Genomic DNA, 16,601 nt, shown 5'->3' with positions numbered 1-16,601 from the left:
TGAGGCTGGAGAGATATGGGGAGAAGAGGAGAGGAGCAAAACTAAACTAATGAATTGAAGAGAATTCTTAGACATATTCTAAGGATAGTCTGGGCTTTCCTGGTGGCTCTGCGATAAAGAATCTACCTGCCAGTGCAGGAGATGTGGGTTCAATCAATGGGTCAGGAAGATCCCCTGGAGAAGGAAATGGCTACCCACTCTAGTATTCTTGCCTAGAGAATTCCATGGACAGAGGAGCCTAGCAAACTACAGTCTATAGGGTTGCAGAGAGTCAGACACAACTTAGTGACTAAATAGCAACAAGGATAGTCTAGTCTAACCAAAATATACATCTGTCTGTATTGACCCATTCTGTGGGTCATCTTCTTTGTGCTTCAGGACTTTCTGCTCTGGGGTACTGTTTTAAGATCCTTATTTTTATTTGCAGATGATTCTTTATTTCCACATTTATAAATGTGGGGAGTGTACTTCAATTATAGTCCTGAGGAAGCTTTTTTCTTCTATGTCAATATCCTGATGTATTTCTTATGAGAGAGTAGCTCTATCCACATGTCTCTTCTGAGTGCTTCCTCCTCTGAGTCTGCCTTCTAAGTCACCTCCAGTGTTGCCTCTGTCATCTGCAGGCCATCTTTCCCATCGGGTGGAAGTTTACTGCCTTAGCACAGTTAAGAGTCAGCTTCTCACATAATCTTAGATGAAAATAGGACAGGTGTATTGGGAAGCTTTGTGATACTGTGTATCAGATCAGATCAGATCAGTCGCTCAGTCATGTCCGACTCTTTGCGACCCCATGAATCGCAGCACGCCAGGCCTCCCTGTCCATCACCAACTCCCGGAGTTCACTCAGACTCACATCCAGCGAGTCAGTGATGCCATCCAGCCATCTCATCCTCTGTCGTCCCCTTCTCCTCCTGCCCCCAATCCCTCCCAGCATCAGAGTCTTTTCCAATGAGTCAACTCTTCACATGAGGTGGCCAAAGTACTGGAGTTTCAGCTTTAGCATCAGTCCTTCCAAAGAAATCCCAGGGCTGATCTCCTTCAGAATGGACTGGTTGGATCTCCTTGCAGTCCAAGGGACTCTCAAGAGTCTTCTCCAACACCACAGTTCAAAAGCATCAATTCTTCGGTGCTCAGCCTTCTTCACAGTCCAACTCTTACATCTATACATGACCACAGAAAAACCATAGACTTGACTAGACGGACCTTTGTTGGCAAAGTAATGTCTCTGCTTTTGAATAAGCTATTTAGGTTGGTCATAACTTTCCTTCCAAGGAGTAAGTGTCTTTTAATTTCATGGCCACAGTCACCATCTATAGTGATTTTGGAGTCCAGAAAAATAAAGTCTGACACTGTTTCCACTGTTTCCCCATCTATTTCCCATGAAGTGATGGGACCGGATGCCATGATCTTCGTTTTCTGCATGTTGAGCTTTAAGCCAACTTTTTCACTCTCCTATATCACTTTCAGCAAGAGGCTTTTTAGTTCCTCTTCACTTTCTGCCATAAGGGTGGTGTCATTTGCATATCTGAGGTTATTGATATTTCTCCCGGCAGTCTTGATTCCAGCTTGTGTTTCTTCCATCCAGCGTTTCTCATGATGTACTCTGCATATAAGTTAAATAAACCGGGTGACAATATACAGCTGTGACGTACTCCTTTTCCTATTTGGAACCAGTCTGTTGTTCCATGTCCAGTTCTAACTGTTGCTTCCTGACCTGCATACAGATTTCTCAAGAGGCAGGTCAGGTGGTCTGGTATTCCCATCTCTTGAAGAATTTTCCACAGTTTATTGTGATCCACACAGTCAAAGGCTTTGGCATAGTCAATAAAGCAGAAATAGATGTTTTTCTGGAACTCTCTTGCTTTTTCCATGATCCAGCGGATGTTGGCAATTTGATCTCTGGTTCCTCTGCCTTTTCTAAAACCAGCTTGAACATCAGGAAGTTCACGGTTCACATATTGCTGAAGCCTGGCTTGGAGAATTTTGAGCATTACTTTACTAGCGTGTGAGATGAGTGCAATTGTGCAGTAGTTTGAGCATTCTTTGGCATTGCCTTTCTTTGGGATTGGAATGAAAACTGACCTTTTCCAGTCCTGTGGCCACTGCTGAGTTTTCCAGATTTGCTGGCATATTGAGTGCAGCACTTTCACAGCATCATCTTTCAGGATTTGGAATAGCTCAACTGGAATTCCATCACCTCCACTAGCTTTGTTCCTAGTAATGCTTTCTAAGGCCCACTTGACTTCACATTCCAGGATGTCTGGCTCTAGGTCAGTGATCACACCATCGTGATTATCTGGGTCGTGAAGATCTTTTTTGTACAGTTCTTCTGTGTATTCTTGCCACCTCTTCTTAATATCTTCTGCTTCTGTTAGGTCCATACCATTTCTGTCCTTTATCGAGCCCATCTTTGCATGAAATTTTCCTTTGGTATCTCTGATTTTCTTGAAGAGATCTCTAGTCTTTCCCATTCTGTTGTTTTCCTCTATTTCTTTGCATTGATCACTGAAGAAGGCTTTCTTATCTCTTCTTGCTATTCTTTGGAACTCTGCATTCAGATGTTTATATCTTTCCTTTTCTCCTTTGCTTTTCACTTCTCTTCTTTTCACAGCTATTTGTAAGGCCCCCCAGGCAGCCATTTTGCTTTTTTGCATTTCTTTTCCATGGGGATGGTCTTGATCCCTGTCTCCTGTACAATGTCACAAACCTCATTCCATAGTTCATTAGGCACTCTATCAGATCTAGGCCCTTAAATCTATTTCTCACTTCCACTGTAAAATCATAAGGGATTTGATTTAGGTCATACCTGAATGGTCTAGTGGTTTTCCCTACTTTCTTCAATTTAAGTCTGAATTTGGCTATAAGGAGTTCATGGTCTGAGCCACAGTCTGCTCCCGGTCTTGTTTTTGCTGACTGTATAGAGCTTCTCCATCTTTGGCTGCAAAGAATATAATCAATCTGATTTCGGTGTTGACCATCTGGTGATGTCCATGTATAGAGTCTTCTCTTGTGTTGTTGGAAGAGGGTGTTTGTTATGACCAGTGCATGTTCTTGGCAAAACTCTATTAGTCTTTGCCCTGCTTCATTCTGTATTCCAAGGCCAAATTTGCCTGTTACTCCAGGTGTTTCTTGACTTCCTACTTTTGCATTCCAGTCCCCTATAATGAAAAGGACATCTTTTTTGGGTGTTAGTTCTAAAAGGTCTTGTAGGTCTTCATAGAACCATTCAACTTTAGCTTCTTCAGCATTACTGGTTGGGGCATAGACTTGGATTACTGTGATATTGAATGGTTTGCCTTGGAAACGAACAGAGATCATTCTGTCATTTTTGAGATTGCATCCAAGTACTGCATTTTGGACTCTTTTGTTGACCATGATGGCTACTCCATTTCTTCTGAGGGATTCCTGCCTGCAGTAGTAGATATAATGGTCATCTGTATTAAATTCACCCATTCCAGTCCATTTCAGTTCGCTGATTCCCAGAATGTTGACATTCACTCTTGCCATCTCTTGTTTGACCACTTCCAATTTGCCTTGATTCATGGACCTGACATTCCAGGTTCCTATGCAATATTGCTCTTTACAGCATCAGACCTTGCTTCTATCACCAGTCACATCCACAGCTGAGTATTCTTTTTGCTTTGGCTCCATCCCTTCATTCCTTTTGGAGTTATTTCTCCACTGATCTCCAGTAGCATATTGGGCACCTACTGACCTGGGGAGTTCCTCTTTCAGTATCCTATCATTTTGCCTTTTCATACTGTTCATGGGGTTCTCAAGGCAAGAATACTGAAGTGGTTTGCCATTCCCTTTTGCAGTGAACCACATTCTGTCAGATCTCTCCACCATGACCTGCCCATCTTGGGTTGCCCCATGGGCATGGCTTAGTTTCATTGAGTTAGACAAGGCTGTGGTCCTAGTGTGATTAGATTGACTAGTTTTCTGTGAGTATGGTTTCAGTGCGTTTGCCCTCTGATGCTCTCTTGCAATATCTACCGTCTTGGAATGTAAATTCCCCATTTCTCCCAGCAATAAGACAGTCTTCTAGAAATTAGGTAGAATCAAAGGAAGGTAGAGCAGTAGTAAAGAAAATCTGCTGCCAACTTAGAAAACAAGATGCTGAATGACCGAAACAGTTTGTAATCTGTTCTCATGGGAACACATTTATAATAATATCTGCAGTACCATTTACACTTGTGAAGACATTATTTTTAAATTTCAGTGTATAGAAATAACAATAGTTAAGAAGACACACTTTGATTTTTCTTTAAAATATCTATGCTCATCTATAGGGATTCCCAGGTGGCTGGGTGGTAAAGAATCTGCCTGCAAATGCAGAAGATGTGGATTTGATCCCTGGGTCAGGAAGATCCCCTGGAGGAGGAAATGGCAACCCACTCCAGTATTCTTGCCTGGGAAATCCCATGGACAGAGGAGCCTTGTGGGAAAAGAGTCAGACTTGACTTACCAAGTAAACAACAACAATATGCTCATTTAATTCATTTGGCATCAGAGATCACTGTGTAGAAACTCAGATGTGATTCTGGTGATATTTAGCAGAGGCCTTTTAGTTTTAATCCCTCTTATAAAATTAGTAGACTCACTTGTGGCACTTGGTTGATTGCACATTCCAAAGTAATCTGTCAATTATCGGCACCTGCAACGTGTCTTCATGCACATTCTAAAGTTAAGGGGAAAAAATATGTTTTGTTTTTTTTTTTCATGTTCAGATTGGATTTTAAAAATAAAATAGGTGAACTGCTTTTTAATGTGTCTAAGTTAATTTTTCAAATTCAACTCTAGCATAGTCAATGGGGAGGGGATAAATAGGATGGGATTTTCATTTGCATTGCCCTTCCTCTTCTCTGAAATAATTTATTATAATTTTCATGAGACTTGATAATATTATTCATTCACTTCATAATTGAAACGTTAAACGTTGCCTCCTGTTGATTCCTGACCTATACCAGCCAAAGGCACCTTCCTCTCCTGCTCTCCTTTCCAACAAAGGAAGTTAGCAAGTTTGATATGCAAGTGTAACCTACACTGATGATTCTGGACTTATTTGTTTATAAAATGGAGGTGAAGTTCCTGGCTTCTTAGAAATAGGTGGTAGATCGATTGAAATGATTTAAAATTTCAAATTTCACACAAATAATAAAAATTGTTACTGAAAATGTGTATACAAACAACAAAAGATACTGGATAATTAAAATGTCATAATTTTATCAGTAAAATTTATCATTCTGATAGGCATGAAAAATTATTTAAAAATAAAAAGACAACTTCCCGTATTCAAGTTTAATATCCAATTTATAATAAGGAGTGAAAAAGGAAGGGGAAAAAGGAATGATACAAGGTCATTGAATGTCAGGGACATCGTCAGCAACTAGATCAGTGCCTGGCACTTAGTAGATGCTAAGTAAAAATGTATTTAGGGAAGAGAAGGGAAGTCGCTCAGTCGTGTCTGACCCTTTGCGACCCCATGGACTGTAGCCCACCAGGCTCCTCCATCCATGGGATTCTCCAGGCAAGAGTACTGGAGTGGGTTGCCATTTCCTTCTCCAGGAAAAATGTATTTAGTGAGATCTAATTCTAGACTTTGAAAGCAGATTATGGAAAAAAAAAAATTTCTCTTGCTTTAGTAAAGTTTCATATAAACTCAGAAAAGAGTTCTAGTTTGCCAGGTAAAATGATAAGCTCTGTATTTTTGGACAAAATCAGTAAAATCTATAAAGCATTGTGTACATCTCCTACTATGGACAAATTCCAGTGCCAGCCTAAATGAGATTATAAAAACTAGAGTCAGGTCAATACGTCAGTCCCTAAAATATGAGACATATTTTATTTCATCTTATCATTCTGTTGTTTTATTCAGGCTAAGTTGGGTTGTAATGAGAATAACTCATTGAGCTGAAGTGAAAAGTGAAAGCCACTCAGCTGAGTCCAGCTCTTTGGGAACCCGTGGACTGTAGCCTGCCAGGTTCCTCTGTCCATGGAATTCTCCAGACCAGAACACTGGAGTGGGTAGCCATTCCCTTCTCCAGGGGATCTTCCCAACCCAGAGATCAAACCCAGATTTCCTGCATTGCAGGCAGATTCTTTACCATCTGAGCCACCAGGGAAGCCCAAGAATACTGGAGTGGATAGCCTATCCCTTCTCCAGGGGATCTTCCCAGCTCAGAAATCCAACCAGCGTCTCCTGCATTGCAGGTGGATTCTTTACAGCTGAGCTACCAGGGAACTAGCACATGATAAAAATCACCTTGAACTAGAAGTTAGGATTCTAGGGGAAATCCTATGTGTGTAAATTCTCATCCATACTCTTCCAGTTTAGGAACAATCTGACTACTTCTGCTCCATATTTCCAGAAGGAGCTATTTCCTGACCACTGCTTTAAAAAGGTAGCACAATTTAGAATATTGTTTTGGGAAATGAAAGCTAAAAACTCAATCATAGAGGCAGGTATAATGATCCAATTGGTTATGTTATTTCTCAAAAGCTTTCCAACTTGGACATCAGTAAGATCAAGGAGACTTAGTGGAAGTAATTAACAGAGGAAAGTTAAGGGAAAGGGGTATTTTAACAGACTAAGTTTAAATACATTAGTTCAGAAGGCAGTCAAGAGGGACACAAATAAATATATCATTCCAGGGAAAAGTAAGATTGGAAACCAGAAAAAGAGGGCAATATTATTGATTACATACAATGTATGAAGCATCATTCTAGGTCCTGAATATATCCACTTGGTCTTAAATTTTTACTTCTCGTATTAGCATTAGTAGCACATACTAAGATGGCCCCAAGTCAATGAAACAGAACAAAACTGTGTATCCTGGAAACTCTTAGAGCTACAGTCCAGACAATGCCAAAAACTTATTATCAGATGTCCACCTTTGGGCTGCCTAGGTTTTCTAACTTTAGCCAAATGAAGTGCTTGCGGGAACTGTAACATATGAACCAAATGACCAATATATTTCTCTCCTTGACGGGCATCTGGACCATAAAATTAGCCTCATTTTTTAGCTTCAGACTCTTAATGATATACTTCCCAATTAGAATGATTATCTTTCAAATGATTCTTCACATTCATGTAACTTCTATGATTCTGTAGAATTTTGCTTGAGAGGGAAATAGGCACACAGGACAGAAAGTCAAAAATTGCAGGGTAAAAATACCCTCATGTAATTTTGAGTTAATTCTGGAAGTTCAAGGTTTTCATTGGAAGAACATATGTTTCAAGGACTTCCACAGTCCCCCCTATTCACCCGCAGAGTTGAGGCTGCGACACCCTGGCTCTCCAGGCTCCGACTTCATTAGGAGGAAAACCCTTTGTAAAGGGCATCTGCTCAATGCTAATAATACATTTTAAGGGAGGGACAGAATCAAAATGAGAAGCAAATGGATTAATTATTCCTCTACGTGGGACCTGGGAATTCATTCATTACGTTTGTTCCTCATCGCCTTGTGTGCTCTTGGGCTTCTGCAGAAAAGAAATGTTAAATGAGAAATGAAAGGAGGGAGCTTTTTTTTTTTTGGTCAGAGTTGGAATTTCAGTGTAAGTTTTCCAGAACAGAGAGCTATTCCTAACACTGGGACCAGGACATAGTCTGTCACATATGGCCCTCTTCTTGGAATTGGAGTTTGAAGATCAATTTACTATGGTGTTCATTCTCAAGAATATCATTGTCCAGGTGAGAAAACAAAGGTGGGGGGGAAACACCTGGGTTTTAAACCTGACATTGGCTCTAGATAATTATTATCACTTGGGACACGTAACATCAGAGACCTCATTTACAAAACTGGAGGTTTAGAGCCAATTATTTCTAAATTCTCCTCCACTCTGAAAATTTTATTATAGGTTATTATAGATTTCTGTTGTTGGAAAAGACTTAGAGATAATTTAGAAATTCACTCACCTCGTCCAACACTTTCTTCCAAACTGGTCTGATAGGTAGGTGAAAGTTGAAAATGGCAGATGTGGTAAGCATAGAGCTGATTACTTAAAATATCAAAATGAATGAGCTCTCAAACAAAATGATTAAGTGAAACAGAGAAAGGGTAAACAAACAGAGAAAGGGTTCAAAACAACCACCCTTGTCAAATCAACCACCTTGTAAATTGTTAACAAATTTTAAACTTTGATCTTAGATCTTTAAATATATATAGATGTATATATTTATTAATACATGTAAATATGTATATATTTATTAATATTTATTTTAATATATATATGCACACACATTCCTGGGGATTTTGACCCTGTTCAAGGTTTATGGCTCATGTTGTGTTTCATTTGTATTTATAAGCTATTGTGCTTATTGTATTCTTTTTTTTGCAACTAGTCTTTTTGTTTATTGCACTTGTAGCTCATCTAACATTTCAAATGGTGGGTAAAAAGCCTGTTTCTCTAATCAGATTGTAAGTTCCCCAGAGGTAGAACTTTATGCTAAGAATATGTGTGTCTGTTTCATTGAGTGGAAGCAAGGTTCATCAGTTCACCCAAATCATTCACGTTTAGCATGTTCTGAAAATTTAATGAGCACACCTCCAATACTGGATTCCATGCCATTGATCAAAATATTTTTACATTGTGATTTTTTTATAAAGAATTTGAGACACTATTCAATTTTTCTTAAAACCTATAGAGAAATAATTAAACTATAGAGATAGATTAGTAGGGACAAGGACATAAATATGCATTCAGAAGATGAATCTAGTTGCTGAGCATTGTATTTTCTTTGAGAATTCTGGTAGCCAGAGGAAATAAATAGAAACATGTTCAGTTATCAGGTTCTCACTAATGGTTAGAAGGAAGCATGCAGGTCCCTCAGGGGAAATAACACATTTTGATAAACACATTAAACAATTGTATTCTCCAGACAAAATCCTGTGGAACTCTTCTCATTATTTATACTGAATTCCAAATGAATTTATTTTTCATAAATAAATTCTGATAGGTTGATCTACCAATTGGACTTCATAAGAAACTTTGCTTCCCAGATAACCAACTAGTTACTAGGCTACCGTGGTTAATTCAAAGTCTCCTTTAACTTGAATATAGGAAGGACAAGGTTAAACTTACTGACTCAGTTTTCCCTTTCTTTTATTTAACAATGTATTTTTGATTATGGTTCAGTTCAGTTCAGTCGCTTAGTCGTATCTGACTCTTTGCAACCCCATGAACCTCAGTACGCCAGGCCTCCCTGTCCATCACCAACTCCCGGAGTTTACCCAAACTCATGTCCATTGAGTCAGCGATGCCTACCAACCATCTCATCCTCTGTCGTCCCATTCTCCTCCTGCCCTCAATCTTGCCCAGCATCAGGGTCTTTTCAAATGAGTCAGTTCTTTGCATCAGGTGGCCAAAGTATTGGAGTTACAGCTTCAACATCAGTCCTTATAGTGAACACCCAGGACTGATCTCCTTTAGGATGGACTGGTTGGATCTCCTTGCAGTCCAAGGGACTCTCAAGAGTCTTACCCAACACTACAGGTCAAAAGCATCAATTCTTTACATAAATCTATATATAAATTCTTTATATAAAGAAAACACTCAGCTTTCTTTATAGTCCAACTCTCACATCCATACATGACTACTGTAAAAACTTGACTAGCCTTGACTAGACGGACCTTTGCTGGCAAAGTAATGTCTCTGCTTTTTAATACACTGTCTAGGTTGGTCATAACATTCTTTCCAAGGAGTAAGTGTCTTTTAATTTCATGACTGCAATCATCATGTGCAGTGATTTTAGAGCCCCCAAAAATAAAATCAGCCACTGTTTTCACTGTTTCCCCATCTAATTGCCATGAAATGATGGGACCAGATACCATGATCTTAGTTTTCTGAATGTTAAGCTTTAAGCCAACTTTTTCACTCTCCTCTTTCACTTTCATCAAGAGGCTCTTTAGTTCTTCGCTTTCTGCCACAAGGGTGGTATCATCTGCGTATCTGAGGTTATTGATATTTCTCCAGGCAATTTAATTCCAGCTTCTGCTTCATCCAGCCCAGCATTTCTCATGATGTACTCTGTATATAATTTAAATAAGCAGGGTGACAATATACAGCCTTGATGTACTCCTTTTCCTATTTGGAACCAGTGTGTTGTTAGAACTGGACATGGGTCCAGTTCTAACTGTTGCTTCCTGACCTGCATACAGATTTCTCAAGAGGCAGGTCAGATGGTCTGATATTCCCATCTCTTTCAGAATTTTCCACAGTTTATTGTGATCCACACAGTAAAGGCTTTGGCATAGTCAATAAAGCAGAAATAGATGTTTTTCTGGAACTCTCTTGCTTTTTCGATGACCCAGCGGATGTCGGCATGATCTCTGGTTCCTCTGCCTTTTCTAAATCTAGCTTGAACATCTGGAATTTCACAGTTCACATATTGCTGAAGCCTGGCTTGGAGAATTTAAGCATTACTTTACTAGCGTATGAGATGAGTGCAATTATGCGGTAGTTTGAGCATTCTTTGGCATTGCCTTGCTTTGGGATTGGAATGAAAACTGACCTTTTCCAGTCCTGTGGCCACTGATGAGTTTTCCAGATTTGCTGGCATATCAAGTGCAGCATTTTCACAACATCATCTTTCAGGATTTGAAATAGCTCAACTGGAATTCCATCACCTCCACTAGCTTTGTTCATAGTGATGCTTCCTAAGGCCCACTTAACTTCACATTCCAGGATGTCTGGCTCTAGGTGAGTGATCACACCATCGTGATTATAAGGGTTGTGAAAATCTTTTTTATACAGTTCTTCTGTATATTCTTGCCACCTCTTTTTAATGTCTTCTGCTTCTGTTAGGTCCATACCATTTCTGTCCTTTATCGAGCCCATCTTTGCATGAAATGTTCCCTTGGTATTTCTTATTTTCTTGAAGAGATCTCTAGTCTTTACCATTCTGTTGTTTTCCTCTATTTCTTTGCATTGATCACTGAGGGAGGCTTTCTTATCTCTCCTTGCTATTCTTTGGAACTCTGCAGTCAGATGCTTATATCTTTCCTTTTCTCCTTTGCTTTTGGCTTCTCTTCTTTTCACAGCTATTTGTAAGGCCTCCTCAGACAGCCATTTTGCTTTTTTGCATTTCTTTATCTTGGGAATGGTCTTGATCCCTGTCTCCTGTACAGTGTCACAAACCTCCATCCATAGTTCATCAGGTACTCTGTCTATCAGATCTAGTCCCTTAAATCTATTTCTTACTTCCACTGTATAATCATAAGGGATTTGATTTAGGTCATACCTGAATGGTCTAGTGGTTTTCCCTACTTTCTTCAATTTAAGTCTGAATTTGGCAATAAGGAGTTCATGATCTGAGCCACAGTCAGCTCCCAGTACTTGTCTTTGCTGACTGTATAGAGCTTCTCCATCTTTGGCTGCAAAGAATATAATCAATTTGATTTCCATGTTGGCCTTCTGGTAATGTCCACGTGTAGAGTCTTCTCTTGTGTTGTTGGAAGAAGTTGTTTGCTATGACCAGTGCGTTCTCTTGGCGAAACTCTATTAGCCTTTGCCCTGCTTCATTCTGCACTCCGCGGTGAAATTGGCCTGTTACTCCAGGTGTTTCTTGACTTCCTACTTTTGCACTCCAGTCCCTTATAATGAAAAGGACATCTTTTTGGGGTGTTAGTTCTAAAAGGCTTGAGGTCTTCGTAGAACCGTAACTTCAGCTTCTTCAGCATTACTGGTCAGGGCATAGACTTGGATTACTGTGATTTGAATGGTTTGCCTTGGTAATGAACAGAGATCATTCTATCGTTTTTGAGATTGCATCCAAATACTGCATTTCGGACTCTTTTTTTTTTACTATGATGGCTATTGAATTTCTTCTAAGGGATTCCTGCCCACAGTAGTAGATGTAATGGTCATTTGAGTTAAATTCACCCATTCCAGTCCATCTTAGTTCGCTGATTCCTAAAATGTCGTTTAACCACTTCCAATTTGCCTTGATTCATGGACCTAACATTCCAGGTTCCTATGCAATATTGCTCTTTACATAATGCAAAACATACCATGTTAACCATTTTAAAGTGTGCAATAAATGGCATTAAGTGCTTTCACAGCATTCTAACCATCATTACTATTGCGAGAATTTTTTCATCATCCCCAAAGAAACTCTGTACCCATTAAACTGTAATTCCCACTGCCTCCTTCCCCCTCCCCCCACTCCACTAACCTGTATTCTACTTTCCTTCTCTATGAATTCCCTATTCTGTGTACCTCATATAAATGGAATCATGTGATATTTGTTCGTTTGCATCAAGCTTATTTAACTTATAATTTTTTCAAGGTTCAACCATGTTATATGACATATCATAATAGAATTTCATTTCTTTTCAGCTGAATAATATTTCATTGTATATTTTCCTTTTTAAAATATAATTTTACATTTTCATTTATCTTAAGAGTTTTTTGACCATTCTCTGAGTTCTCAAAATACTAGCAAATTCTAAAATATCAATTAATCTTTTGGGACAAGGTGGTATCGCAGGGGTTAATGTTATCAGTCCTTAGGCTCCAGGAGGCCTGGGGCTGTATGCTCAGGGTCCTCAAGTAGCTAACATCGTCCATTGGAGGGCGGTGGTTTCCCATCTGCAAAACAACTTAGGAAGTATGTATCAAATACTATTATCTAGGTACTTCTGAGAGGAGCTAAAGCAGAGGATATGGGGGAAGGCCTGTCCCAGGAAGGCCCCATAGGATCCTGGTTGGTTACAGCTTTAATTAACATTAATTCTCTATTATATTTTGGCTTTAAAAGAAAATATTGTTTTTCTACTTACAACATTTATGGCACCACATGTGTGGGTTTTCCATGCCAAGCAGTTCTCTATATCTCTGCAGACACCAGCAGCGTGTCCTACAATTTAATTCAATTCTGATACTACCTACCTAGAATTATAGTACAGATCCCACAAGTTAAGAGTTCAGTTCCATAGATATCCCTCCATTTCAGATGCCAATGGGTCCCCAGGTTACCCACACATCTACAAATCAGGGTTTCCCATAACCTTTTTCTCAGATTTGATAATTTGCTGCCAAGACTCACAGAACTCAGGGTAAAACTTTACTTACTATTATCAGTTTATTATTAAGGATATTATAAAGGACACAAGTGAACAACAAGATGAAGATGTTAATCAGGTGAGATCCAGGAGAGTCCTAAGTGCAGGAACCTCCATCCCTGGTGTGTTTAGGGTGTGCCGCCCTTCCAACACATGTATACTTCACCAACCTGGGAGTTCTCTGAACCCCACTGTTTTGGGGTTTTATGGAGGTTCCATTACATAGGTGTGATTGATAAAATCATTGGCTGTTGGTGATTAACTCAATCTCCTGCCCCCAATCCTCTCCCTAGAGGTCAAGGGTTAGACCTCAAAATTCCAATCCTTTATTTACATGGTTGGTTCCTCTGGCAACCAGCTCCCATCCTGAAGCTATCCAGGGACTTTCAGCAACCAGTCACCTCATTAACTTACAGAAAGTTGAATGGACTTATTATAAATCACATAAACTTACAGAAAGTTGAATGGACTTATTATAAATCACAAAAGATGTTCCTCTCACCCTCATCACTCAGGAAATTACAAAGGTTTTAGAAATTCGGTGCCCAGAACTAGGGACCAAAACCAAATCCATATTTCTTGTTATATCACCATATCACAGACTCGGATATTCTATTGCAAGAATATCTCTCTATAGTTTTTCGTGGACAAAATTTTAAATCCTAGTTTTATTTGCTTATTTTGAAAAATTTCAAAATTTCTAGATCTTTGTATCAGAGGTGTTCTATGTGACGTTTTTCTTAGTACTCTTCTTCAGTCAGTATTAGCAAACGTTTTTATGTTGCCCTTTGTATAATTTATACCCATGCAAGCATGCATGCCTGCTCAGTCGTGTTCCACTCTTTGTGACCCTTTGGACTGTAGCCCATTAGGCTCCTCTGTCGTGGGGTTTTTCAGCCAAGAATACCAGAATGGGTTGCCATTTCCTCCTTCAGGTGATCTTCCCGACCCAGGGATCAAGCCCTGGACTCCTGCATTGCAGGAGTATTCTTTACTGCTGATCCATCAGGAGGGCCCTGTATAATTTATAGGCAGTGTATCATAGGTTGTATTTCTTTCCCCCTTGAACTGGATAAGTACTTTCTCCCCAAGAATGTCTGCTTGTTTTGGACATTGAATGCTTCTGTCTCATTCCTACAGTCTAAGAAGAAACTCTACAAAGTACAAAGAACCTGGAAGTTCAAGATTTTTAAACCATTGATTAAAATTTAAGCAATACAACCTCAACATGGGCATGAAAAAAAAAGAAAAATTCAGTCCTATAGCTATGCCCCTGTTTTATCTGCATCTTGTAAAACTAATTCATAGGGACCAAGACATATCAAATAGCAATGATTAACCAAGTTGCAACTATAAAATGCACACTGAGGAACTATATGTAACTTTGTTCTATATTTTCCAAGTATTCTGTAAATGTATTATCATACTTCCATAATTTAAAAAAATAGAAAAGAAAGAGGAAAAAAACACATTGAATCCAAATTAAAAAATCAAATACAGCCTGTGAAATATTTTTCTTCTTAGGTATATGTATATTTTATAGCATGCTAGCATACTTATGTGATATATATTTTCACTGAATCCTTCTTAGAGATAAAATATTTGAAGACCAGACTTATTAAAGACTAGCTTATTGTTCTAAATATGGATTTGAAATTCCTTTTATATATTTTTGAGCCAAGTCTTCTTTAACCTGAATTCTTCAGTGGATAGAGAAATCTGCTGGGGAAATCTCTTGCTCTATCTTCCTCCTATAACTTTGGCCTCATTATGGTTTGCCAATAATTTTGGAAGTAACTAGATAGTAAATTAAGTACAAATGTATTCTAACTTTGAAGCAAACTTTTGAAAGAATTATTAGTCTAATATACATGAAAATGCATTAATTGAATACATTTAAAGTATTTAAATCCTTGGATTTATTTCTGGATTCTTGGATTTTTCCTGGATTTTTTCATTTACAGGAGTAATACTTTAGTTTCTATGTGATCTATATATCTAACTAATATATATGATACAAATAAAGTACATTATGAACATGTACTTAACATAATATTTAGCTATCCATTACCATTGCTAAGGAATCTCTTTAGGTGTATTATCTGATTTCCTTAGTTTCATATTCAAATTAAATCTTTAGCATAATAAAAAAATCTGGCTTAAAAATCTTACATTATTACTGGCTTAATTTTGATATTACACCTTGCTAATAAACTTTTGGTTGGTGATCAGTTTTAATTCAGTTTTAATTCAGTGATATTTCTAAATTGGGTAATTAATATCTGACATTATTCTTAGTGCCTGACACCTGCTTGAATGTCCTTTACCATGAGGAAAGTTTTCCATTGAGCCAACATAAATAAAATCTGGTAGGTAGAGAAAATAGCTACCTTAAAGAAATTTGGCATGTAAGAATCCAGAAAATACTTGAAATACTTCCCTGCTTTATTTCATCAGTCCTTATACAGTACTTAAAAAGTTTTTCTTTCTGCTCACCTTATTTACCCCAATGCCAGTCTAATAGACTCAGTTATAATGTCTGTTCTGGACACTAGACTCTAAGCCTCAGTTATGGTCTGGTCTACCCAATTTAAATAACTATCTTTACATGTATCTAAGTGACTTAAAAAAACACAGAACATTTTACAGCCAGAAAAAAGAACTTAAAATATACAAGATGGATTAATAACTAAGTATGGTTCACAAGGTTGTTAACCTAAGCATAGTAATAGACTCAACAAAACACATTATGTTTCTAATGAGTATTTTCAATTTCTCATCATTACCCTTAATATACCCTTTAATCTAGATAGATACATATCTACCCTACTTCTGTACAGGCTCTCTCTTTTTTTATTTTACTTTTCTTCTTTCCCCTTCTCATTCTATGCCCTTCTATCAAATCTGCACTGGAAAGGAAATTTCCTTGAATCCTGCTTTAAATCATGCCTGCAATGGCTTAAAATATTTCTAAGAATATTTGCTTTCCTCCAGTATACTTCACTCCCAAATTCCAAGTCCAGTGCTTAATACCCAGAATGAGGTGTCCATTTTGCCCACTCTCTGATCATCCTCTCAGACTCTAGGGTGCATTCGGTTTTATACTCCTTGACTTTCTGAAGATCAGATGCCACTTCAAAGTTGGGAACAACCTGAAATAGGCTACCACATGGTACAGAAGTCCTGAATTCAAGTCATTCTTTCTCTTTTAAACTATCGAGCACCATCCGTTGAATGGAGGCCCTCAGGGATCTGACTTTAAGCTATTTCATGCCTGTGATATATACACTACATCAGTACATGCGAGGAAAAGGCAAGGCATCAAAATCACACAATAATCCTAAACAGCCAAGGTTTAACTTTAGTTTGTCATTTTTTAGTCTTCTCTCTGACAGAGCCCAGGCTTGTCAGATATTTCGATAGATAACCCGTAAAAGGAACAAGTTCAAATCAAATCAAATTCATTGTCTTTACATGGTATGTATTGGGGGCATTTGCTAGCAAAGTGTCTGCTTGCAATGCAGGAGACCTGGGTT

At 38.4% G+C, this 16,601-nt stretch overlaps 1 protein-coding gene across 1 annotated transcript; it reads right to left on the bottom strand.

Moving 5' to 3' along the window:
- Positions 1 to 1,790: 1,790 nt before the first annotated feature.
- On the bottom strand, positions 1,791 to 2,471 carry LOC129643202 (uncharacterized; the record flags this gene model as incomplete). Its single annotated transcript, XM_055567458.1, has 1 exon — positions 1,791 to 2,471. A coding segment is annotated over exon 1 (681 nt), but the record flags the coding sequence as incomplete, so codon positions are not given.
- Positions 2,472 to 16,601: the final 14,130 nt, after the last annotated feature.

This window comes from Bubalus kerabau, chromosome 2 (assembly GCF_029407905.1).
Source record: "Bubalus kerabau isolate K-KA32 ecotype Philippines breed swamp buffalo chromosome 2, PCC_UOA_SB_1v2, whole genome shotgun sequence".
In the NCBI taxonomy this organism is placed as follows: Eukaryota; Metazoa; Chordata; class Mammalia; order Artiodactyla; family Bovidae; genus Bubalus; species Bubalus kerabau.
This window is presented reverse-complemented; position numbering and strand designations above follow the sequence as displayed.